The sequence below is a fragment of the Sarcophilus harrisii genome, chromosome 2 (genome assembly GCF_902635505.1).
Source record: "Sarcophilus harrisii chromosome 2, mSarHar1.11, whole genome shotgun sequence".
NCBI lineage: Eukaryota > Metazoa > Chordata > Mammalia > Dasyuromorphia > Dasyuridae > Sarcophilus > Sarcophilus harrisii.
The window spans coordinates 35,920,193-35,946,635 of record NC_045427.1 but is presented as its reverse complement, the minus strand read 5'-3'; the positions used below and the strand labels follow the sequence as shown (position 1 = coordinate 35,946,635).

Here is a 26,443-nt window from a genome sequence, read left to right as displayed (position 1 = left end):
CGAGTCCTCCTTTGTCTACAAGTGTCAGCCAGAGTCAACGAGACCCTTCCTTACCTTTGGCGGTTTGAAAGGGTAATCTGTAGGGAAGTGAATAGTCAGGAAGAAAACACCGCCCTGGTAAGGACTATCACTCTAGAATGACAAGACATCAAACACGCCAATTAGAAGAAGAAACAGAAATGTAAAATGAAAGGGGAAAGCCAAAGCGGGGAACTCATCGGCTGGTACGTACCGGGCCCATGATGGTGGCCTGCCAGTGGAATACTGAAAGACAAAGAGAGAGACGGTGATAGAATAAATCCATGAGCATCCACTTCGATAAATACACCAGATCCTCTTTTAGCTGTTCACACACATTTTAGAGTTTTTCGTTGTTTTGCTGCTGACTATAAACTCCTCTCCAGATTCCTTGTTAGAGGCAGTGTGGAGGCGCCATGGGGAGAGCACAGGGGTTAGGGTCCAGCCCAGACACTTACCAGGTGTGATAACTTTACCTCTGCTTTCCTCAGGTTCCTCCTCTGTAAAATGGGAATAACAGTACCTACCTCCCAGGGCTGTTGTTAGGCCCAAATGAGATAATAATTGTAAGTGCTTAGCACAGTGCCTGGCACATAATAAGTACGATATAAATATTAGCTATTGTTATTGTTGTTTCTTAAGAAAGAATCTTTCATCCTCTGGTCCATTCCAAAAAATTTTCTTTCAAAGTATTTCTCCCAAAAGCCAATCTTAAGTCACTTGAGATAAGGGATTATTTCTTCTTTGTGTCCTACAAATATTTACCCCATGGTGCCATGCACTGTGTAAGGATTCAACACCACTGATAAGAAATGTTCCAAGTTTTCCCCTTCTGGTTTCCTGCTCTCTTTATGGATATGTTTGGGTATTTTTTTTTGAGGAAACACCTAGATTTTCTCATTTTCTGCTGCTTCCCATTTTAATTTTTTATTCTACTTAAGAACTCAATTACCTATTTTGGCTCTTGCTCTCATTCCCATTTCTGGACAAGCTCCTCTCCACTCACCTGCTGCCACCGAAGAGAAAGGTAGGCAAGAATATAATCTACAATAGTCACTGACTTCTAAGTTCCCGAAGCCGATCACACGTGGACATAAGATGAATCATTTCATAACTTTTTTTGGAAAATGCCTCTCCCTATCACCAGAGTGGGACGAATGTTTCAACTGGCTTCTAGCTAATCTGGGTGTACAATGGTATCACATCCCTAGCAGAGATTGAGCCTACGTCCTGATATGTCCTAGTATGTATTCAAATACAGCACAGGCTCCGCATGTAAGAACAATGAACGGAGTTTTGGGAGGGCCAGGGCCAGGGCCAGTCGACAAACATTTTTATCCTCCGTTGCTTCCAGTAAAGCTGCATAATAGCAATGGGAACCCAAGGTGCTACTGATAAGCCTGGGGCATATATGGAGGAGAGAAAAAAAGTCAGAGGAAGGAAAAGGACATGGGGACCCCTCTGTCAGCTGCATGGTGAGCAGCACTGGCCGACTGCCCAAACCGAGGCCATTGGAATGTCTCAGGGTTCTGTGACAAATGGGGGCCACATGCTCGGAATATGGGGTGCTGCAAACTCCAGCAAGAAGGTAAGGGTCAGCTGATGAGATACATAGGAAGAGCCTAATCACCAGAAAGGCCTGGGTTTCCTAAGCTCTGAACCCCAGACCAGAAGCCTTTCTGCATTAGCTGTGCCTGAAATCTGCTCTCCTCGCAGATGCCAGGGATGTGCAGTCCACTCCCCAAGTCACTTCTTCCCATGCACTGACCCTATTGCCCTCTACCTGGTCCAGCTAAGGCTACTCCCTGCTCCCCATTTCCTCACCTCCCTCCTCAACGGCAGCAGAGATTTCAAGAAAAAAGAGAGCTGTGGAGAAGAGGCGAGGGCTAGGTGAGGGCAGCAGAGACTTGGGAAAACGGGGGAGGCCAAAGAGACCTGGAGAAGCTAGCAGGACCCTGAGGGAAACAGTAGAAGTGTGGAGAGAAAAAGCTTCCTGAACCTCTTCTATCGCAGGTATGGATGGGTGAGGGAAAAGGGTCAGGGAAAGGCAGGAGAAAAGACAGACTATGGCCTCTTCTTGCCTTACTTCCCTCCCCCCAGGGGGAAATCCAAAGGACTGGATTCCTCACATAGAGGAACAGAGATCAGCCACCTCCCCCTAAAGGCACGGGTAGCAGTAACAGTACCACCAGCAATATTTTTTAAAAAAATGAAAACTTTGGGATAGCTAAGTGGAGTGGATAGAGCACCAGCCCTGAAGTCAGGAGGACCTGAGTTCAAATCTGGCCTCAGATACTTAACATTTCCTAGCTGTGTGACCCTGAGGAAGTCACTTAACCGCAGTTACCTCAGCCAAAAAGAGAGAAAGAGAGAGAGAGAGAGAGAGAGAGAGAGAGAGAGAGAGAGAGAGAGAGAGAGAAAGAGAGAGAGAGAGAGAGAGAGAAGAAAAAAAAGCCATCATCCAAAGAGAATGTAATTATTTAGGGAAATCTTTCAAGGGCCAAGTTGCCTATGATTTTCTGCCTGTGGTAGAGTGCTTCAAAGGGATTTCTTGAGTGGACTGATTGATTATCTGGAAAGGCCACTGATTAAACTCCCTGGAAAGCAATGTCCTCATTTTCCTCCAGCAGGGAAGGTGGGGTTATAGTTCCCATCAATAGGAACTCTAACCAAAAAAGCATGCTCATTACTGACTACTGACCTGCCACAGTATGTCTGACTAATTATCTGCTAATGAAATTGGAACTTAAAACAAATGAAAAGAAAAGCTGCTGCTTCATTCATTTTACTGCATGATCTGCAGTAGGGAACATTTTTTTTTTAAAGCTGAGCTAGCAAAATGTGGGGATTTGTTTGCAAGATTCATATAACCCAAAGCCCTAAAACCCCATTACTTACAATCATCACCCACGGGTCCTGCTGAGCACTGGGCGGGAGGGTCCCTCTGCAAGTCAGTTAATTCCTAGGAACAGGAGAGAGTAATTTCAGAGTTGGCTGCGCTCGCTCACTTGCTCGCTGGGAGGCCAGGACTGCTCCCCACCACGCTACCACTGGCCGCCTCCCAAACACTGATTCTCTCACTTAGCAAGTTGTTCCTCCTGGTGAAGAGCTAAGACCCGAATGGTTGTGCTGATGGCCTAGAGAGACAAATGAACAAGGCAATTTCTTCCCCAGCAGGCTTTGAGCCTCCATCACCACCTTTGCCAATGTTCCCCTGTGCACTTGGTATTTGTGGCCAGCAGCATAAGCAATGGCACAAAGCAAGACGCGCCCCTCCCTTGGGCGCTGGGAAACTTCCAAAGTTTGTGACAATGGTCTTGGGGAGAGAAGGTCCCAGAGATGGACAACCACAAACAGCTTCAATGACTCCTTCGGCTTTATAAGTTAGAGCAAGTCAGTTGGCATTTATTAAGGACCCCACTCTGTGCCAGGTATTGTGGTAAATGCTGGGGATACAAGGAAAGGCAAAAACAGTCCAGGCTCAGGGGCCTCAGTCTGTGAACGAACACATCAATATGGGATAAACTGGAGAGAATTTCAGGGGAGAAGCACAAGCATTCAAGGGACCCGGAAGGGCTTTGTGCACATAGGGGGACTTGAAGGAAGCCCAAGGGAGGAAGGAGAGAATTCTCTACAGGTGCAGGGATGCTCAAGGACATGCTGCTGTCACAGAATGGGGATTTCTGTGGCAGTAACAGCCAGGAGGCCATCACAAAACATATGGAAGAGAGGCTGGTATGAGAGTGGGAAGATGGGGAGAGGTCCCATGATACAGGGCTTTGAAAGTCAAAAGGAAGATGTGTGTGTGTGTGTGTGTGTGTGTGTGTGTGTGAGATGATCAGACCTGTGCTTTAGGACAATCACTTTGCCAGCCAAGTGGGGCGACCCAACGCAGGGAGGCTAAGCAGACAGACCATCCTGATATGCTCAAGAAGAGCAAAAGAAGAATATCAAGCAAAGAAAATATCAGCAAAGAAAATATCAGACAATGGACTGGTGTGTGACCAGAACGCTTGGAGCAAGAGCACAAAGATTAACTCAGGAATGGCCCAGGGCCACACCCCATCCCCAAAGGAAGGCCTTTCAGGGAGGCTGGAAAGAAGGCCCCAGTTTTTGATTATTCTTAACCTGTCGTCCCCATGGCCTCCTAGGGGCTATTCCTGAGAGCATTCAGATATCCTGAGGTGGGAGATATAGCTCTGCTCTTTTTACTACAATGGTGATTGCTGGTTTCTTTGGGAGAGCATCCATCCTAAATCAGAGGGACGTGGCAATTCCAGCCCAAGGATGAGCAGACTTTTAAAATTCAACTTGGCCAATGCCATCTCTCACCTCTGCTATGACACTTTTTGGTCTACTTAAACACCTGGCTCAAGGCCCGATTATTTTTCAGTCATCCTCCCCTGGCCCCCGTATTCACCAACACCATTTTTCTGGTAACTTGACATCCATCTCTACACAAAGGATTAAGTAGAGAACAAATAATGTTGGCTCCCAAACAGACACACTAATGGAATGGAGAAGTGGCCTTGGTGGGGGGAGGGAAGGAAAGAGCCCTGAGGAGATTTCGGAAGAGCTGGGTTTTCTCAGTAGCTGTGTGGCCAAGGGCCAGCCATCTCCCCCTGCTTGGCTCACATTGCCTCATGTAAGATGATTTGGGTCCTCTACACCCGATCCTTTTTGCTTTGCTGAGTTTGCTACTTTGCTGAGTAGACATAAATCTACTCAGTGTAACACAAGGATTTCAATATTTCATCAGTGACCTCTAAGCTCCCCACCATTCTGGGTCAACCCATCCTGGTACAGCTGAGGATTCCTACTCTCTTTGAACATGGAAGGAAAATGATTCGATTCTGAAGCCAGATCCCTACCGCAGGTCAAACTCACACTAAGCCCAAGCACAGACATATCCCCAGACATACTAATTCTGCCATGGGCCCCAAGCTGGTCATCTAGGACCCAGGCAGGGGAGGTGTGGGAAACAAAGGCCCAGACAAGCCACCAAAAGATAACCCACCTGTGTTTATCTGAGATATTGGTTCTCAATGCCATAAATCCCACTGCACTTATCTCCATAAATCAAATCGGGACCTGAGTACAAAATCCTAATATAAACATTACAGACAGCTTGAGCATTGATTATCTGGGCAGCCCTGAGTATGTCGGGGATAGTCACTGAATCTGAATTATCCCGGCCCCCCTCCCCCAGGTAACAACTAAATGATCAGGTCACACTGGTCTTGCAGAGGACAGTCAGTTTTCTGCTTAAATGGCGGCCACCTTAGTTTACTGCAGACATTACTACCTCTCCATGAGATTACTTCACTCCAAAGAGAAGTAAACTATCCTATTTTTCTGACCGAATAGTCCATCCTCAATAATGGCACAGAATGAGAATTTTGTGGTTGCTGTGACACTCTTTGGCTCAGTTTCTTCATCTGTCAAATGAGCCAGAGAAAGAAATAACAAGCCATTCCAGAACTTCTACCAAGAAAATCCCCAGAGGAGACATGAAGGGGTGGATACAGCTAAACAACAAAAGCAATAACTTAGCATTTCACAAACAGGGGATGATGGGCTGCATTCTGGGCACCCGAGGAAGGAGGACCCGAGCAGAAGGCCTGCCCCACTCTTCTCTCTTTCACTATGGGATAAAACATAAAAAAAAAATGAGCACCTGAGATTGGACCTGCCTTCCCAAAGGCAGAAAGACTCATAACAGGGATAAGAATGACAAAAGAGGAAAATGATAAATGTAGGAAGGGTTACAGAAAAACACTGATGCAATGTTGGTGGATCTTAATGGATACAACATTGTGGAAAGCAAATTGGAATTATACACACAAAGTTACTGACCAGTGAATAGGAGAGGAAAGAGTCCTTTATTTACAAAAATATTTATAGAAGCTCTTTATATAGCAGTTAAAAAAAAAAACTGGAAACTAAGAAAATGTGCAACAATTGAGGGATGGCCTAATAAGTTGTAGTATGTAAATGTGATCGAGTATCATGATATTATGAAAAATGAAAAACAGATTGATTCCAAAAAGACTTAGAGAAATTTAGATGAATTAATGCAGAAGGAAGTAAACAGGAACTGTACAATTTATACTATAATATCAATATTACAAAAACGAACAATTTGAGGGACTTTTTTAAGCTAATGAAGAATGAAATGAGAAGAACCAGGTGAAAGATATACATAATAACAACATGAAGACAAATAAGTTTGAAAGCTATAAAGATCATCATCCATGCAATGACCAGTAGATTCCAGAAGACCCATAATAAAAATATATCTCCATGTAGAATGAAACATATTCCTGTGAAGAACTACTGAGGGAATTTATTTTGCTTAACTATGCTTATTTATTTTTGTTTTCTTTTTAGTTCTTTTTATTTATTTATTTGGCTAGGCAATTGGGGATAAGAGACTTGCTCACAATCACAGAGCTAATAAGTGTTAAATAGATGTCTGAGGCTGCATTTGAACTCAGGTCCTTCTGACTTCAGGGCTCGTGTTCTATCCACTGTACCATCTAGCTGCCCCAGACTGTGCATATTTGTTACAAGCATTGTCCCACCATCACCATGGGGTAGGGAATAAATAGGTTTGTTCACTTTAAAAAAAAATACAGATATGAAACACTGCATGCCCTTTAGATGAGGTCCCCATGTTATTAGTTTTCCTTAACTAATTTATTTCTATTACAAGAGATTCCTCATAAATTGGGATTATTATATAAGTTATAATGTAAAAACAAAACATCAATAAGACTCTAAGTAGCAAAAATATCAGATTTAAAACAAAATTAGAAGGGAAGAGAGGATAGCTTTCTAACGATAACATCATAATCTCCAACAAAGTTCCTATCCCAGTGCCTCAATTCAGAATGTAAATGATAGTTATCAAAGATTATTCCAGTAGAATATAAATTCTAATAATTCTACCCAACTTAAAAGATTTTAGGGACAATGAGTGACATTGAAGACTACTCCAATCAGTCAGTCAAAAAGCATTTAAGTGCCTACTGTATGCCAAGCACTTTGCTAAGCAGTAGAGATACAAAAATAGACAGAAGGAAGGTCCTATCCTCAAGGAGCTCACAATCTAATGGGGGAGATAACAAACAAATATATAAAATAAAAATAAGCTATAGACAAGATGAGTGGGAAAGGCTTCCTGGAAGGAATTATTTTAGTTGGGACCTCCAAGAAACCAGGAAAAGCCAAGAGGAAATGAGGACAGAGAGCATTCCAGAAGACTTGAGGGATAATCAGCCAGAGAAAATGCCTGGAATCAGGTGATAAGTTTATCTTGGGCAAGACCCATATCAATAAGATACCAATGTACATTTTGGGGAGTAAAGTCTAAGAAGGCAGACTAAAAAATGAAAGAAAGCTAGGGTCTATCAAATTTTAAACTCCAAACAGAAGATTTTATATTTGATCTAGAGGTGATAGGGAACCACTGCAGGTTCTTGAGAAGGGGAGTGATACCAAGGTCAGACCTGTATTTGGGAAGATGTGAAGGTTCATCACCAAAATGGTTGTAGACAGATTAATTTTTTTGGCCATAAAACCATTTGGAAAAATAAAATACTATTGAGAAAAAAGAGAGAGAAATACTCTTCCACAATTATACACTGGTTCCCTGAATACAGTGGGCTCCAATTTCTTTTCTCCCTTAAAAGAACTTTCATGAAATTCTTATATATAGCTGTTCCTGCTGGGTTCTACTTATGGGTGTTCTCATAGAGTCCTGAGACTGCCTTTCTTCAGCATGTCCAGTTTTTCCTCTTTCAGCTACTGACTGCTTGTATTGTTTATTAGTGGTAATTAATAAATGTCTGTAATGACATGGACAATGTTGAGGGTGAGGGTAAGAGTGACACTCTCCCTGGATATATTCTCTGCACCTATATCCCCTTGCTGTGTTCTAGTACAAGCTCAAGGCTTTGTCTCCTTAAGGTGCTCTCAAAATTTGACAAATGCCCTGCTCAAATCCTTTTCTTTTTACACATTGATGCAGACGTGTATCTCATTTCAACCAATCTCAATCCAGTTGCTTTGTATCCAAATTTAGATAATGTGATTATGCTCCATTCTTGCATGTTCGATTAAATTATTCAAATGAATAAGAATAATATACAACAGAATTCAGAGTGGAAATAACACCTCTTTCCTCCATCAGGGCCACTTAAGAAAACCTTTGCCTGACTAAGAAACTGCTCTACAACTCACTCTACAAATGGTTGTCCAGCCTTTACTTGAAAACTTCTAGTGAGAGGAAATTTATAAATTCTAACAGTTTTTTTTTCAAGAGAGTTTAAATTTTTTGGATGTCCAATAGACCCTATTTGGGGTTTTCCAAAAATTGTAACAGTTTCCTTTTAAAAAACCATTTAAATAAAACTAGGAAAAGGGAAGACTTTCCATTAATGTCTGAATCAGTTTCTAAAAATTTTTCCCTTAGGTTCAAAACTTTTATCCCGGGCCTCTTTGGGAAGAGGAGACTTTCCCAAGGCACCGTTTTCTCTCCATGAAGAGATAGGGAAAAAACTGGAATGACAAGATGTGAATATTTGGTTTCCCATTCCTCTTTAACTCTAGTTCTGGCAGAAAGTAAAATTTTTTCCCCGAAAAAAGGGCCCAAAATTTAAAATTCCTTCAAACTTTTGAAAAAATTAATTAAATCTATTAAACATTTGGAAAATTTAAAAGGATTGCCAAATTTTAAAAAATTAAATTAATTCAAAGAAAAGTAAAACAAGAAAGGAAAATTCACCTTTTCCCCAAATAGATGAAAATTTTAAATAAAATATTACAAAGGTTTAGCTTTATAAGGAAAACCTTATGAAAAGGAATTTATACTAAATGAAATTTCTATAGCAAAATTTTTCCACAAATTCCCGAAACGTTTTTTTCTTAATAGTGCGAAAAAGTTTTGCAAAATGAGAATTTTTGAAACTGTGGCTGGTAAAAGGGGGCCCAAAAAGTTTTTTCCCGCCTAAATTTTGTCGGGGGAAAGTGGGTCTTTTAAACGGGGGGAAAAAGGGATGCTTCTTTTCTTCCCCTTTTTTTTTTGTGGGTTAAAAGGGTGAGGAAAAAATTTTTGGGAGGGATGGGCAACCTTTAAAATTTCCCGAAATTTTTTTTTAATTTTTAGTGGAGTGGGGGAGGTGTTTATGATTTAAAATTTGGGTTTGGGCTTTGGGATGGTAGTTGGGCAAATTTAAAAGAGTTTAAATTGGGGGCAAACCCTTTTGAAAATGGAGGCCGGGTGTATTTTTAAGGTTAATTGGGAGACTGTTTTTTTTTTGGTGGAAAAAGTAAATTTTTAAAAAAAAAATTTAAAAAGTGGTTTGGGTTAAAGGGGTGATTTGGGCGGGGGATTAAGTGACGGGTTTCATAAAATTTTAAGTGACAAAATTGGAAAATTAAGGGTTTTGGATGAGGAAAGGCAAGGGGGTTTTTTTTTTTGCCTTGTGTCCCGGTGGGATAAATGTTTTGGGGTGCTGTGGCTGGTTTCCTTGTTTTCAAAGGCCCTTTGGGTTGAGTTTGTTGAAGGGGGGGAAAAAGTGGGTTTTTAGGAGTGTTTGAAAGGAAAAATTTGAATATTTTATTTTTTTTTTTTTTTTTTTGGATTTTTGTTTTTTTTTTTCTTTTTTTTTTTTTTTTTTTTTGTTTTTTTTTATTTTTTTTTTCATTTTTTTTTTTTGTTTTTTTTGTTTTTTTTTTTTTTTTTTTGTTTTTTTGTTTTTTTTTGTTTTTTGTTTTTATTTTAATTTTTTTTTTTTTTTTTTTATTTTTTTTTTTGTTTTTTTTTTTTTTTCTTGTTTTTTTTTTTTTTTTTTTTTCTTTTTTTTTTTTTTTTTTCTTTTGGGTTTTTTTTTTTTTTTTGTTTTTTTTTTTTTTTTTTTTTTTTTTTTTTTTTTATTTTTTTTTTTTTTTTTTTTTTTTTTTTTTTTTGGGTTTTTTTTTTTTTTTTTTTTTTTTGTTTTTTTTTTTTTTTTTTTTTTTTTTTTTTTGTTTTTTTTTTTTTTTTTTTTTTTTTTTTGTTTTTTGTTTTTTGTTTTTCTTGTTTTCAAATTTTTTGGTTTTTGGGTTTGGGTGGTTGAGGGGGAAAGGGGGATGGGCCCGGGGGGGATGGGGTGGTTGGGCTTTGTTGGGCCGGGGGGTTTTGGGGGTGGAACTTGGGTTCGGTGTGGGCCTTGGTGGAGGCCTTTTGTGGGAAAAGGGACTCCCCTGGGTGGATGGGGGGCTGAAAAGGGTGCCTTTGGGGCCTGGTGGGGTGGGGCGGTGGGGGGTTTTAAAAAACCTTGCAGGGGATCCTTTTGGGATTGTTGGTTTTGGATTCCACCTTTGGTTTGGTTTTGGGGGGGGTTCTTTTGGGCTGGTATGGGAAAAACCAGTGTGGGGCGGGGGGGAAAATGGCCCTGGTTTTGCGGGGTTTAAGGGTGGCCACCGCCGTGGGCTGGCCGGGTGGGGGGAGGGGTGGGTGGGTAAAATTTTCTTTTTGCAAAAGTGGCGGAAACTGGGGACAAAGGGCAATTTAATTTTTGAAAGTGAATTTTCTGCCAGTTTTTTTCCTAAAAAATCCCAGTTTGGGTGCAAAGAAAATTAAAGTAATTTCTTTGTTTTTGGGGTTATTTGCCAAGGGAAAAGGAAAAGGGGTTTTTAAATTTTTAAACCACTGGTTTAAAGCCTTTGGATGGGGGGTGATACTCCCAAAATTTTTTGCATTCCAATGGGATTTTAAAATTTTGGGAGACGGGCAAATTTGGGGAAAGGTCGGGATTTTGGGTAATGAAAAAATTGAAGGTGGTTTGTGTGATTTTTAAAGGCAGGGAAAAATTTTGGGGCTGGGGAAAGTTTTAAAATTTGGGGTGTGGGGGAAAAAGGCCAAAATTTTAATATTTGGTTTTTCAAAACCCCTTTTGGGATGCATTTTGCAAAAAAGGGCTGGAAGTATTGGGAACAGGGTTGACAAAAACCGGGGAAAAGTTTGATTTTAAAAGTGGTAAATAAATTGAAGGGGGGGTTTATTTACCTTGGGGAAAAATTTTGAGAAAAGAAATCCTGAGCAAAATTTTTGGATTTTCAAAAAGGAAAAAAAAAAGGGAAGCAAGAAAACAAATTGAAAAAATTTTTTGTGGTTTGATAAAGGCCTCTTTAAAATAATTTGATTTAATTTGAATGAATTGAAAAGGGGATATGAAAAAATTTGATTAAGAAATAAATTTTCTTTTGGAAAATATGTTTAAATCTAATGAGAAATTATTAAATAACCTGAGATTTTCAAACTGTGATTTTGGAAAAAGAAAGGGAATGTTGAGGGGATGGGAAAAAAAATTGGACATTTTGGAATTTTGAAAATCCAGCCATTTTGAAAAATTTAAATGGTTATAAAGCGATATTTTGGATCCAGCAGTGTTTTCTGGGCTTATATCCAAAGAATAAAGAAGGGAAAGGGGTTTAAAGGAAAAGTTTGTGGAGCCCTTTTGATGGAGGTGGAAAATGAATGGATGCCCTTCAATTGAGAATGGTTGAGTAAATTGTGGATATGAATGTTGGAAAATTATTGTTTGTGAAATAAGGAGGATGAATACAGAGAAGATTCGATTTAATGAATTGATTGAGGAAATGGGAACAGGAGATTTATACCCCAAAACAACAATACTGTATGAAGATGTATTTGAGGAAGGGATTTCTTCGACAAAGAGAAGATCTAAACCAGTTTCAATTGATCAAGGATGGACAGAAAGCTAACCCAAAGAAAAATATGGGAAATGAATGTAAACTGCTTCATTTTTTGTTTTTCCTCCCCAGGATTTTTATAATTCTTGAATCCACCTCCCTGAGCAACAAGAGAACTGTCCAGTTCCCAACATATTTGATCTAAGATATACGTAACCCCTTTTAAAGTATAGGATTTGCCATCCAGGGGGGAGGAAAAATTGGAAAGAAGGAGCAAGGGATAAGTTGTAAAAATTACCCTGGCATGGATTCCCAACAAAAGTTTATAAAAAAAAAAAAGAAGAAGAAGAAGAAGAAGAAGAAGAAGAAGAAGAAGAAGAAGGAAGAAGAAGAAGGAAGAAGAAGAAGAAGAAGAAGAAGAAGAAGAAGAAGAAGAAGAAGAAGAAGAAGAAGAAGAAGAAGAAGAAGAAGAAGAAGAAGAAGAAGAAGAAGAAGAAGAAGAAAAAAAAAAAAAAAAGAAAAGAAAAGAAAAAAGAAGAAAAAAGAAAAAAAAGAACATCCTTAAAAAAAATAAATAAAGTTCCAGAATTAAAATCATCACAGGTAAGTCTTAACCAAAAAGCATCTCAAAAAAACCAAAAACCATTGATGAGGTTTAATTTTAAATTAAAAGGGAAATTAGGGTTTTGGTGGTAGGGGTTAAAAAGGCAGTGGAACAATAGGGGCGAGGTTCCTTTAAGGCAAGCAGAGTCTATAGGAATTTTCAAAAAAATTTTAGTTTCTTTATAAAGGAGTTTTAAAAGGGGGTTGGGGGAGTCCCAGTTGGTTTGATGGGTTTTAGAGGCAGTTTAAATTAAATTAATGGGGGCTTTTCCCAAGTAAAAGATGAAACTGGTGTTTGGACCTCTGAAGGAGTTTTTTTGGTTTTTTATTTTGGGGAGTTTCTTCAACTTTCCCTTTATTGGATCCCGGTTGGGGTTTTAAGTTTTTCTTTTAAAGAAATTAAACCCTAATTTTAAATTGATTGTTGATAAATGACCCACCTTTAAATAACAAAGATAAACTGTGTGTTAAAGAAAATTCTCTTTGGGAAATCCTTTAAAAGAAAATCCTGTTTTTGGGAGTTTTTCTTTCTTCTAAAAAAGGAAAAAACTCGTGTTATTAAATTTTAAAATTTCAAATTTACAAAATTCTTTAAAAAAAAAATAAGTTCCAAACTATGATCCATATTTATAACTAAAATATTTACAATTTCAAAAATACTTACTTTTTGAACTTGAGTCAAAATAACTATATGCTCTAGCCCTTGATTAAAAATCTCAAAAATATATTTTTATTTTAATTAAGCAATTTAAATGTCTTGTTCTGGTCATCATTTTTATCTTCCTCATACACTATGTTAGAATACCCTCCAAATATCTACCTATTCAATTTGCATGGATTCATATCCAAATTTTACCAGAATATGATTCAATAAAAATCTTGGTTAATAAAACAACCACATTACCATTCATTCCTCTGATGTTGTTATAAAATTAATATGAGAAAAGTTTTCATGCAATATGCTGCAACAAACAGACCCTTACTTGCATGGTTACATAAATGTTTTATGCAGAAATAAATCACTGCTTTGAAACAAATAGTCAAAGGTGTCCTAAGGAGTGACCTGCAGATGGAAAACCACCACCTACAAAAACCAAGCGTAACAGAGATATAAAAAAAGAAAAAGAAAAAGAACTACTTCAAGTCTGTTCAACTGTTTGGAGGCAAGGACACATTCAGAGAGATAAGTGAAGCTCACCTGATATTCAAATTAAAAAAAAAAAAAAAACCCAGGAAACAAAACTATTCAACTAAGTAAAATGTGCTTTAATTTAATAGTAGAACCTTAGGTAAAGATAGGGAGGAAAAGAAAGAAAAAGACAGGGCTAGGAAAAGAGGGGAAAAGAAAGAGGCTAAGAAGAACAAAAGAAAAATCAGGGCTGGGAATGAGATTTTTTAAAAATGAATAAGAAAAACAGGAAGGAAAGGGAACCTAGAGAGATGGACAGGAGGGTTAGAAGTGTTAGTCAATTACTTTGGTCAGAGCCTGTTAGTCATTAGGACCATAAGGCATCAAAATATTATCAAATATTATCGCTATCCCCTCAAATGTTAATTAGATGACTAGCTACTGCAGAGAGCTCTTCAGCTGCTTTTTATCCTTAAATAGCCAGGGACTTTCTGGGAACCCAACTACTGCGGAGAGGGAGAGGGGGAGGCTAAATTATTCTCCAATCTGCAATGGGGTGATATCAATTTACAAGCTAAATGAAATGCAGCCAAGTGCTGGGGTATAGTGCTACTAAAAATAAAACATATCTACCCCTGAGTCATTATGAATATTCAAATAAAACCCACCCTCTCACAAAACATCTTCTTTCACTTCCACCCTAACTTTTTTTTTTTTTTTTTTTAAACTGATAATGCCTGCCAGGTAAGACACAGACTCCCTGTTGCCATGTAAGCATTTCTTTGGGATGAATTTTTCATGTTGTATTTCTGCCCACACTTACGTTGCATTACTAATTTATTTATCAGGATAACCACCACAGTAGCAAGGGGGCTTCTGGCTTTATGGATGTGTAATTATATCAACACTTGAGTACTTTAGGGGTCTATGATTTCATCATTATGGGCACTTCCTCTGCTGAAGCAAAGAGCAGCAGGAATAGATGGTAGAACATGGTCTGAGTTGCTGAAAGCAAAAAATAGTTCCTTTTTGCTCAGCCATCAGTAACGAGGCCAGTCCCTGGAAGACATATATCATGGCAAGCTCTGGTAGAGTACTGTTAAGTGTTCCCAAGCTTTTCATACTCTACTTGGATACTTCTACAAACTCAGGATCACCTCTGGGCCAGGATGGGACCCTGGGGCTGGTGCTCTTGTGGGATACCACACTGACTGATTTTGACATAATCAAAACATTCCCACTTCTCAATCTAAGAGGTAAAGCCAATTTGCACGTTGTATCAAGACTGCCCCTGGCTCCAAGAAAGCTGTGCTTTTCTGGTTGTGAAGCTAAATAAACGCCAGGCAATGGAGAGGATCAGTCCATTCAGAGATCATCTCCCTGACCCTGACCAGTCTTATGGAAACTACTCTTGGTTACAAAAGAAACTCGCCAAGAGTAGAACAGGGTAGGACTGATCACTGCCCTGAGAGAGAGAGCAAAATGACTAAAGGTGCCCATGGAACTATCAGAGGCTGTAGAAAGTGTTCAGAAATATGGCTCCACTGCCACATCACGACAAGCTGCCTATTGGACAACTTGCATAACTTGCATCCTTGTTACATAGGGATCCTCTGAAGGAAATGGGTGTATTTAGCTTGGAGAAGAGAAGAGGCAAGAAGAATATGAGCCGCTCCCACTGTAGCTGTTGGCCCGGCTGTCCCCGTCCTCCTTGATCTTGCCTAGAATAAGCCTCACTCACTCCTTAGCCAGCAGCTCCAAGCCATGTCACTGAAGGATGTGGTCTTCAGCCATTAGAATTTAAAACTTCCTGAGTGCAAGGGCTGCCTGGATTACTTATACTTGTACACCCAGTGCTTGGCACAAAATAAGCACTTAATAAATAATCTGGGCCAGATAGGTGGTGGAGTCAGGAGGACCTGATTTCAAATCCAGCCACAGCCACTTACTAGCTGTGGGACCCTAGGCAAGGCATGTAACCCCAATGTCTGCCCCCCACTTCCAATTCTATCATCTATGTCTATCTATCTAATGTCTATCATGCACATATGGGGTTGTGGATACAATCTAATCTGGATATTTACGTCTACCAGTCTCTCTATACCCATATATCTGTCTTTCTGTCTGTCTTCAAGTGTTCAAAAAACTGAAGAATTAGACTTGCTGCATTTGGCCCAGGAGGGCAGATTCAGCAGCCGTGGGGAGAACATGTGAAGAGGTCAGACTAGACCAGATTTCTGAGAAAGCTCCCTGACCATGAAAGCTGTCCAGCAGGGTAAGGGACTGCTGGGAGAGGAGGTGGGGTGGGATTCCTGTCCTGGAAGGCCATCAAACAGAAAATGGATGACCACTTGTAATGGGTTTCCTTTCACTTGGAAGTTGAATCATTGGGCCACTGATTTTCCTTCCAACTCTCAAATTCCATGACTCTCTTACTCGGCCTAGTGGCAGCCTAGGCCCAGTTCTACTGATGTGCTCACAGGGATGCCATTCTAAATAAATACGCTTCTCGTGGGAATAGATGTGTTGTCATGTCCATGGGTTTGTGTTTGTAAGAGTCAAAATTGTAAGTACAGAAAAGGGTGTTGTGAGGATAGAAGGGGATTTAGTAAAACAACTGTAAATCTTTGCATTCCCATACATAACTATTTTCGCCACAAGGCTCTTAAAACTTTAGTTCCCTGAGAAAAGTTGTTCTGGATAATTACAACATGAAAAGAATCTATAATAAAATTCCCTTTATATAAAGAATGGGACCAATTTGAATGTTATATTATAAAACCCAAAACCCATGTGTGTATATATAGTGTGGGTGTGTTTTTGTGTGTGTGTGTGTGTGGGGGATTTTGGGGTTTTAGTGTGAGGTGTCGTGAATATGTTGGGGTGGGGATGAGGGGTTTTGTGTATTTCAATGTGTGTGTGTGTGAAGATATTTTGGGGTGGAGTTGGTGAGAGGGGACAGGAGGGGAGCAAGGTTCCCCCATAGGAAGGCCCCTGAGATTGGATCAAGTGAAAGATTTTTCCGAGATTCGGACCCCCAAGATGCCCATTGTTTCGACCCGGACAGAGTAAGGTTGGCCCACGGGACAAGGGAAATGCAGACGAAAAAAGGGGAAATAAAGAAAGGCCGGAATGTTTTAGACCGGAAGGAGGTTTCGGGAAAGGGGGTTTGCGCAGTTTTAGTTTAAAGTTCTTTCTGGAGATGGTTTTCGATTTTTTCGAAGAAGGGGTTTTAGGTTTAAAGGAGAAGGGGGGGGGTCGGAGGAGCCCCCTTTGGGGGGGAGCTTTTGTTTTTCTGCCAGATGTTTCTAGATTTTTTTTCCCGCAAAGGGAGGGTTTCGTAGGTTTAAGGAGAGAAGGGGGGTTGGGAGTTCAGGAGGAGTTTTGTTTGGTTTGTTTTTTCTGAGATGTTTCTAGAGTTTTTTTGCCGGAGGGAAGAGGGGGAGAAGGGGGGGGGGTTCAGGAGGGGCCTTTTGGAGGGAGTTTTGTTTTTCGAGATGTTTCTAGAGTTTTTCCTCTTTAAGCGAGGGAAGGTTTGGAGGTTGGGGAGAAGGGGTGGGGGTCCCGGAGGAGGCCCCCTTTTGGGTGGGGAGTTTTTCTGGAGATGCCCTTAGAGTTTTTTCCTGCCGGAGGAAGTTTAGGTAAAGGAGAAAGGCCGGGGGGGGGTCCCAGGGAGGAGGTTTCCTTTTGGTAGGGGAGTAGTTTTCTGGCCCAATGGCCCCCAGAGCCTTCCTTTCCGCCCCGCGCAGGAAGACGAGGCCCAAGGAGAGAAGGCCGGGCCGGGGGTCCCAGGAGCGAGCCCCGCCCCTCTCTGGCTAGCCCGGGAGCCTCAGTTTCCCCCTCTAATGCATATCTGAATGAGGCTTGCAGGTCCTCGCTAGCCCGGATCTACGGTCCGTTAGACCGTCAGGGACTGGGGGGAGGTGTACAAGCATTAATTAAGCATCTGCTGGGCCTAAGGATGACAGCTGGTGTCTTTGGATGACAGGAGCAGGGGGCGGTGCTAGAACATGGGCCACGCCCACGGGCGATCCAGGACCAAGGGGAACACGCTAGGAAGCACCGGTTGGCCAGCGGGCGCCGTAGCCCCGCCCAGACCCCGCCCCCGGCCGCTCCCCTGACCCCGCGCGGCCCCGCCCCAGCTCCCGCGCCGACCATTGCCTTGTAAGGCAGCGGCCACGCGCGACACCGCCTCCCTATTTGGCAGGTGCCACAAGTTTCCCCGCGCCTGCGCGCGGCGCCGCCTCCTGCCGCGGCTCCTAGTGTGGCTGGGAAGCCGACGCCCGCGGCTCCTCCATCCCGGACTCACGCTGAGGACGAGGGAAGGCGGGAGGCTTACCTTCTGGATCCGCTTCAGCGCCATTCTACGACCCGCTGCGGAAGCTCGACTCAGCCCCGGGGCCGGGGGGCGGCCACGGGAGGCAGCACAGCTAGGCTCGGCCGCCTCGCAGCTCTCTGCAAGGGGAGGAGTTCGGCCGGCCGCGCGTGCGCGGCACCGGCCCGCGCGGAGCACTGTGGGAGTTGTAGTTCTTTTTTTTAGAGGGGTGCGGAGGAAAAGCCTTTTCATGAAGCGATCTCCTTGAAGGAGGGAGCTCCTCGGCTAGTGCTCTTCTGTCCCTTCCCTTGGTAGCCATGCTCTTCTCGTTTAAAGACCGGTCATATACTTGGACAAGGCACTTCTCTCGGAGCCGCACAGGATGAGCAGTCTCCTCTAAGAGCCCCGAATCCTAGCAGAGGATGAGCAGCTAGCCGGTGTCCAGCCAGGGCCAGCGGCTGCTCGCTGCCTTTCTGCTCCAAGAAGAGGGAGTCCAGTCATTCCAAAGTCACGTATTAGGTGCCTGCTGTGTGCCGGGGGTGCCAGGCTCTGGGGATGCCAAGAAGAAGAAAGAGCAGTCCCCGCCCTCTAAGAGCTCCAGAGGGAGACAACGCGAAAACGGCCCCTTGTATAAGATATTCGTAGGGAGCAAATGAATTGGAATCAGATAGACCCGAGTTCGAATCCTGCCTCTGGACGCCTGATCAGCTGGACGATCTAGAGAGGTCCCTCGGCACTTCTGCATGCTTCTCGTCTCCAAAAACGAGGGTGATAACAGCACCCGCTGCTGTTGTGAAGTTGAGAGAATATTTGTAAGGCACTTTAGCCTTTGAAGTGTTGTTTAAATGGCAGATAATATTATTAAGAGGAAGGTAGTATTAGTAGGAAGACTGTATAAGGTGGGACTTGAGTGAGTCTTTGATGGAAGGCAGAAGAAGAAGGGGGAGGCTACTGAAAAAAGGCTTGGTGAGAATGAACAACAAGAAGGCTGCTGTCAGTTGTACAGCACCCCAGGGGAGTAAAGTACAAGAAGAGGGGAAAGATTGAAAGGACCCAGTTTGTGAAAGGCTTTAAAAGCTGAAGAAAAGGAAGATAAGGGCGCTGGAGGAGAGAAGAGAACACTGGAGAGAATGGAACTGGGGTGGATGAGGTAGACTGGAATAGAAAACGATAAATGGGCTGAAAGTGGACTGGAAAGCTGTATAAAGAGGATAAGGAAGTTGGGACTGGTCAATCTGGAATCCCCCGATGTGAGGGCAAGAAGAGAGATGCTGGACACAATCTCTTCTTGTATTTCCATTGCTTCTCCAGGGCCCAGCAAGGGCTATGTTCAGAGGAACAGGTCTTCACACAAGATGTCCCTCTGCCCGAAACCATCCTTTCTTTCCTCACTTTTGAGTGGATAGAGTGGGGAACTTACCGGGAAGACCCACATTAAATATTGCCTCAGATACCAGCTGGGGGATCCCAGGTGAATCACTAAACCTACCTATGTCTCAGTTTTCTCACCTCTCAAATGACGGAGTTGAAGTTGGGTGCAAGTGACTGTGCTGAGCACCAGGGATAGAAATATCCTTGTATTTCTTATATTCTTATATTCTAAAGACTCATAAAAGGGGAGAGTCCTCAAGCTGGGGATTCCCTTTCATGTACCTATATTTCAACTACATGGGAGTAGTTGCTGTTCCCAGAACTTGATATTCTACATCACATCTCCGTGGAAGGAGTACATTCCAGATATGCAGAATGAGCTGTTCAAAGAAAAAGAGATTTGGTAAGAGATTAAATACAGATTAAAACTTGTTTCTATCCTTCTAAAACCTAGGACAGAGCCCAGTACTTAACACAGTGCTTGGTACAGTGAAGACTCAGTAATTGCTTACTGTTTGAATAAATGTCTATTGATCAAAATAAAGAGGAGCTGAGACAGAATTATTGAAGGATTAGAGCTGGGATAAATAGACTAAGGCAAGACTAAGAAGTAATTCAAAATGGACTGATATTGAAAGCCAACTATTTCTTAAGTTAAAAGCAGAGAGTAGAGTCTATGTTCACAAACTGGAAATTTCTTAGTTTCTTATTCTTTCATTAATCCAGTTCTCTTAGACTTTAAAAGGGAGAATCATTTGAAAAAGGTAATAACCACTTAAGAGTAACTACATTTCAGGTTGAACCATCATACCTTTTCTAATTAATCCTAAAGGAGTAACCATGAGCCAACATTTCTTGTAAAATCTTTAATAAATTTTGTTGTTGTGGTGACCCTGTCTGCCTCAGTTTCCTAATCTAAAATAAATTGGAGAAGGAAATGGCAAAATACTTCAGTATATCTGCCGTCTCATGAAGAGTCGAGAAACTGAAAACAACTGAGCAACAAGAACTGAGTTAAATTTATTTCTACTTCAAACTATTAGTATTAAGTAAATATGTTAAACCTTCTTTGCCCTGTACATATAAGTAGATAGAAGAGTCAATATAAGATCGTGAGAAGCTCATTCCCCTACTCCTTCCTCCATTTTCATGTACCCTTCTTTTTCTATGTCCCAGTTACATGAAATAGAGAATTTCTTCCTTCTTCCTTAAATATTTCCTCCCCCACCCCTTTCTTTTCCTCTCTTAAAATTAACAAAAACATCACCTAAGTCCTGTGTTTGTTTCTTAATTTCTTTGGTGATCACTGAAAGTTTGATTTTTAAAGGGACAGATCTCTTCTCACACTATTAGAATATAAGGACTTCATCATCATTTTGCCCCATCTAATTACTTCTCAGTAACTGTTCACACTTCTGAGTTTCTACTCAGCTATGGTATTTTCAACAAGAATGCTTGAAAGCCCTCAGTTTTGTTTAATATCCATTTACTCCCTTTAAGATTATGCAATTTTGAAGGGCAGGTTATTCATGGCTAATTTATCCTTTATCTTTTAGAATATCATATTCCAAGATTTTCACTCCTTTAAATAGTCATAATATAGTCTTATTTGATCTTGACTTAGTAATTGAACTACTTTCTTTAACTTTGAAACTCTGGAATTTGGCTATGATAGTCTTTGTTGTTTTTAGTTCAGAGTTTGTTGTTGTTGTTTTTTTTTTCCGGTAGGTGATCCAGTGGATTCTTTCTATTTTTACTTTGCCATATAATTTTAGTGACTCTGGATAATTTTACTTAATTATATCTTGAAATATAGTATTCAAAATTTTTACTTATATTGACTCTACTTGGCTTTTATTCCAGTTCAGTTGTTTTTAATAGTAGATACCAAACATGTTTTTCTATTAAATGTTTTGACATTGAATATTTCTTGTCTCACAAAATCATTGAGTTTCTATTTGTTTTACTCTTTTCTCACCCAGAGAGTCCATCACTTGGATAAAATTTTCTACCTTTTGTTCTGTGTCATTCTAATTTTTTCCTCTAAAGAGCTAATTTCAATTCTAATTTAATTTTTCATCTTTTGTTTCATTTCTTGCAGCCTTTCCTGTGGTTCTTCTGACCAAGACATTATTTTCTCTGAAGTTTTGCTTGTAATTGTTGAGAAGTTCATCTTTTCATTTAAGATTACCTCTTAGGTTTCACTTAACCCATAGTATTTACTGTATTCAGTGTCTTTAATATTTTTTTCAGGACTTATAATTATGGTCTATTTACCAGGTTTCAAGCTAGTTTCTTTGATATACAGTCTCTCCCACTCTCCATGATGCTTTGATTATCTTTATGCAGTTCTTACCTGGTTTGAGGGTTTGCTTCTGTTATTTTTTTCTGCTGGTGTGTGTGTGTGTAGAAAAATTGACTTTCTCTACCTTTTAATTTCTCTGTCTTAATCACAAAAGAGAAATGAAAGAGTAGGAAGCAGGCTAAACAATCTCCACTGTCTCTGATACATGGGGAGAAAGGGCTGCTGCATGCCAGTGGGATAGTCAATGGTAGATTACACAGCAGGTTGTCAGGACACTGAGTAGAGTGATTTTGGAGTCAAAGTTGATCATCCTTCTTTTTTGAAGAAGACTGATGACATCACGAGAGTTATTTCTTGCTTTGCTGTGTGAATTGAATTTAACTGAGGCAGAGCTGCACAGTGTCATGAGCCTCACTCTCTCCTCTAGAGCATTCCAGTCCATTGGCAAAACAAAAGTCAAGACAACTTTTGATAACCCAGGATATGCAATAGATGACCTTGGCCTTTCTAAATTAAGATCTTTCCCAGGCCTCAGTTAGTCTGAGACAATACCCAAAAGAATAATAGCTATATGGTGGGACAAAGAGAATGGCCCAGTGACATGATAACCCCTTTCTTCCCTCAACCTCCATCCATCTGTTCTGAATATTAGATCAAGTACTACTTGGTATAAAGGCTTTTATGGCTCATATTTCTTTCTTTTTCTTATTATAGCTTTTTATTCACAGAACATATGCATGAGTAATTTTTACAGCATTGTCCCTTGCATTCACTTCTGTTCCAACTTTTCTCTTCCCTCCCTCTACCCCTGCCCCTAGATGGCAGGCAGTCTCATACATGTTAAACATGTTAAACTATATCTTAGATACAATGTATGTGTGTAGATCCGTACAGTTCTCTTGTTGCATAAGAAAAATTGGATTCTGAAGGTAAAAATAACCTGGAAAGAAAAACAAAAATGCAAGTAGTCCACATTCATTTCCCAGTGTTCCTTCTCTGGGTATAGCTGCTTCTGTCCATCATTGATGAATTGAAACTGAGCTAGATCTTCTCTTTGTCGAAGAAATCCACTTCCATCAGAATACATCCTCATACAGTATTGCTGTTGAAGTGCATAATGATCTCCTGGTTCTGCTCATTTCACTCAGCATCAGTTCATGTAAGTCTCTCCAGGCCTTTCTGAAATCATCCTGCTGGTCATTTCTTATAGAACAATAAAATTCCATAACATTCATATACCACAATTTACCCAACCATTCTCCAATTGATGGGTATCCATTCATTTTCCAGTTTCTAGGCACCATAAAAAGGGCTGTTGTGGCTCATATTTCAGTGACAAAAGCAAGAGGCAAAAAATAAAGGTGGACGTTGGAAAAGTCAGGCTGATGTAAGCTGTTGTGACTTACTCAAGTTGCAATGGATTTTTTTAACTCATCTTTCATACTTTAATTTTTTTTTTTTTTTAGTAAATGCATTTTAATCTATAAATGAATAACTAACTTCCCAGATCACGTTGTGGGGAAAATTAAGATCTTTTGGAAATAGAGATTAAACCAAATGAATGTATTAATTTTGATGGGCCTTAGAGAGGAAACTGGGTGAATTGTGATCTGTGAGAATACACAGTAGTTTCCTAAGATTGGAATCCAGATGAGCATAGTGGAAATAAGCATAAGCCTGGCAAGCTTTAGCACCACCTAGTGTCTTCAGCATATATTATACCCCAAAGAATTTTTATCAGACCCCTTAGAGTTCTTAAACTGGGGTCCATTGATCCCCAAGGTGTTTATAGATAGATTTTAGGACAATGTGTGAAATTGGATGGAGAAAAATATAGCTTATTTTTATGAACCATAACTGAAAATTGGTATTTTCTTCAATTCATTTCAAGAAATACTAAGTGCCTACTGTGTGCCAAGCACTGTGCTAAATATTGGGAATACAAATTTTAAAAGAGACAAGGACTTGTGCTCAAGGACTTTACACTCTAATGAAGGAAGGCATTCCCTTTCTGAAAAGGGAAAGAGGAATTTCTGATGAAAAGTGAAAAATTATTTAGAAAGGTCTTCTATAAAGGAAAACATTGGGAGGGGTTTATTACTCTGCCCCCCACAACCCTCCAGTCAAAGGAGAGAAGCAATAGAGGGAGTTGAGTATCAAAAAACTAAATCAATCAAATGGGGATGACATTTCAGGTTATCAGCTTATCCTGGATCCCTGGAGTCTACACTAAGCAGAGCCACAAAGGCACATGCAAATGAGCAGATCCAGAACCAGGATGGATTATCTAGAACTTTGCCTCAAGGTGCAAAACTTTAGAAAGTGCTGATTAGTAGCTGTCTTCAGCAGGAATAAACAAGTGAGCTTAGATACTATTTATTTAGTTGACAAAAATAGTTCATTAAAATTGGAAACCTCCTGGTAGCATGCTTCCTCCTCCCTTCCTGCCCCTGGATCACAGGTGAGCAAGCTTTTCCAGGATTCAGTCCCTATCCCATGAGCCCTTCCTGCTCTTTTGGTGGTGACAATCCATTATTAACCTCAAGGTATTCTGTGATTTCTACCCATGAGATCTCCATGTTTTAGATTCTCTTTGTTCCCTAACAGGGTGGTATCCTGAATCCTCTTTAAAATTAAATTTGTCTATTATCATCTTTGTGGTGCTTTGCCTAACATAGGTGAATTATTAGTCAGAACTTCCAAAATAATATTTGTATTCGTTGTACAGGATCAGACATTGAGATCTTGTCATTGCTGCTGTGATTAGGGAGAGAACCAGCCATTGCCCCTGCTTAGGACAAAGGTTCTTCTGACTGGCAAATCCTGGTTCTACCCTCCAGTGCCGGGTCAATTTACCATTGTTAGCCCCACCTTTTGGTCTAGGGAAAAAGCTGGCTTTTTTTTTTTTTTTTTTTTTTTTTTTTTTTTTTTGTCTGAAGGTAAGGCTTTCTTCTCAAATACCAATGGACTTTCAGGAAGTTCCCCCATCACCGCCACAAAAGTTTACTTTTTCTGGGAATACCAGTGGAGAAGATCCAGAGCTGGACTGCCTGGTTCTATTCTTCAGATGATTTAATCTGCATCTATGTACATAATGAACAGTGATATATGTATATATACATGCATGTGTATGTGTATATATGTATGTATAATCATTTTCTGACCACCTATCAACTGAACTTGTTTTCTTCAAGGTTACTAAATTGCTATATCCATCTACCTGAATCCTCTTCTTCCTCTCTTCTCTTGGTTTTTACAATACTACTTCCTCTGAGTTACTCCTCTACCCTCATCTGACTGTTCCTTATCAGTCTTCATTGCTGGATCATCAGCCCCTACCTGTGGGGTCCCTCAAGACCCTTTTCTATATATATACCCTCACTATTATCATAGGATCATGGAAGTTGAATTGGAAGGATCGTAGATTTCATCTCAACCCTCAAATTTTGCAAATGAAGAAACTAAGGGTCAGGAAAGTTCAATGAATGACTGTCTAGAATTACGTATCTAATGAGTATTAGAGGCATAATTTGAATTCAGGTCTTCCTGATTTCAAAATCAGTATATAATCCTTTATAACTCCATCAACCATTCTGAATTCAGTCATCACTTCTATGCAGATGTCTCCCAATTTCCTAAATCCAATTTAAATCTCTCCATGATTTCCAGTATCAAAACACTGTTCTTATTGTTTATCCTTCGTTCATGACATCAGGAAGGTGACTCCATGACATGCAAATGAATTGGATTTAAATGAGGGAGGGCTGAGGAAGGTCACCAGCATCACTCTCTTCCCTCCAGATTCATCTGGGTGCAGTGGCCAGATATAGATCAGGACAACTGGGGCAGCTGGGTGGCATAATGGATAGAGCACCAGCCCTGAAGTCGGGAGTACCTGGGTTCAAATCAAATTCCTAGCTGGGTGACCCTGGGCAAGTCACTTAACCCCAATTGCCTCAACAAAAAAAAGACAACTGGAGATGCCTCCGGATGCAACGAGAGGCCTTAACTTTTTAAAGCTAAGGTCTTTAACAGGTCTAAAGATTTGATTTATGCAATACCCAATCAGTGATTGAGGATAGGTAAGAAATGAGGCAGAGAATAGTCTCTTTTACTTAGTCCAAAAAATGAAAACTATCTGAGAGGGGAAGACCTTCAGGGTTTCTGGCCAAAATAAAATCATTGCTATTTACATCCACTCTGAGCCAATCAGGGTCCAAACAATGACCAGGTGGGACTTGGCCAGGGACATATTGTTGATCAACCTATGAGAACCAGAATGATGTGAGTTTAAGACATTGTCTTAAGAGAGAAATTTAGCCCGTGAACTCCAAGATGCAGAAGGAAGGAAAGAAGGAGCTACCTGCTCAATACTTAGATGTACTAAAGAATTTACAAACCTAACATGTCCAAAACAGAATTCATTATCTTCTTCAGATTTGTTCCTCCTTCAAAATATTCTTTTTATACAATTATGGGTATCACCATCCTTCCAGTCACCTAAGTTGGCAGCTTTAAGTGACAAGAAGTCATGAAATTCTTTCCTCATCATTCAGGTCAGTTCCAATTGTCTTGTGATGGAGAGAGCCGTCAGCACCCAGAGAGAAGACTGAGTATGGATCAAAAATTGATCTTGGCAAAAAAAAATTCACAATATAGATTGTGATATATATAGTGATATATATATATATATATATATATATATACTTTTTTGTTGCTGTTTGCTTTTTGTTTTCTTTTTCATTTTTTTCCTTTTTGATCTGATTTTTCTTGGGCAGAAAGATCATTGTGGAAATATGCATAAAAGAATTGTACATGTTTAACAAATATTGAATTACATTCTTGGATACTAGGAGAGGGGGTAAGGATAAGGGAGGGAGAAAAAATGTTTTGAATATAAGATTTTGCAAGGGTGAATGTTGAAAATTATGTATGCATATGTTTTGAAAATAAAGAGCTTTAAAATAAAATAAAAAGAAGATTGAACAAGAACAAAAAAGAA

The 26,443-nt window shown here is 40.3% G+C and overlaps 2 protein-coding genes across 4 annotated transcripts in view; one reads left to right on the top strand and one right to left on the bottom strand.

Moving 5' to 3' along the window:
• UBE2D4 (ubiquitin conjugating enzyme E2 D4 (putative)) overlaps window positions 1-26,443 on the bottom strand; it is a 57,583-nt gene that overhangs the window by 20,677 nt on the left and 10,463 nt on the right. The window contains exons 1-4 of one of the 2 annotated variants that reach the window (XM_031949899.1): window positions 17,790-17,876; window positions 2,917-2,980; window positions 233-264; window positions 55-132 (exon numbers count right to left, since the gene is read on the bottom strand). In XM_031949899.1, the coding sequence (XP_031805759.1) occupies window positions 55-132; window positions 233-264; window positions 2,917-2,980; window positions 17,790-17,813 (198 nt within the window). In that variant the 5' untranslated portion in view covers window positions 17,814-17,876. Of the gene's footprint in view, window positions 1-54; window positions 133-232; window positions 265-2,916; window positions 2,981-17,789; window positions 17,877-26,443 lie in introns of those variants that run through there. The other variant, XM_031949900.1, reaches the window with a different exon arrangement.
• URGCP (upregulator of cell proliferation) overlaps window positions 17,971-26,443 on the top strand; it is a 67,646-nt gene continuing 59,173 nt past the window's right edge. For both annotated transcript variants that reach the window (XM_023495231.2, XM_012540472.3), the window contains exon 1: window positions 17,971-19,539. In XM_023495231.2, coding sequence (XP_023350999.1) covers window positions 19,512-19,539 — 28 coding nt within the window. In that variant the 5' untranslated portion in view covers window positions 17,971-19,511. The remainder of the gene's footprint in view (window positions 19,540-26,443) is intronic.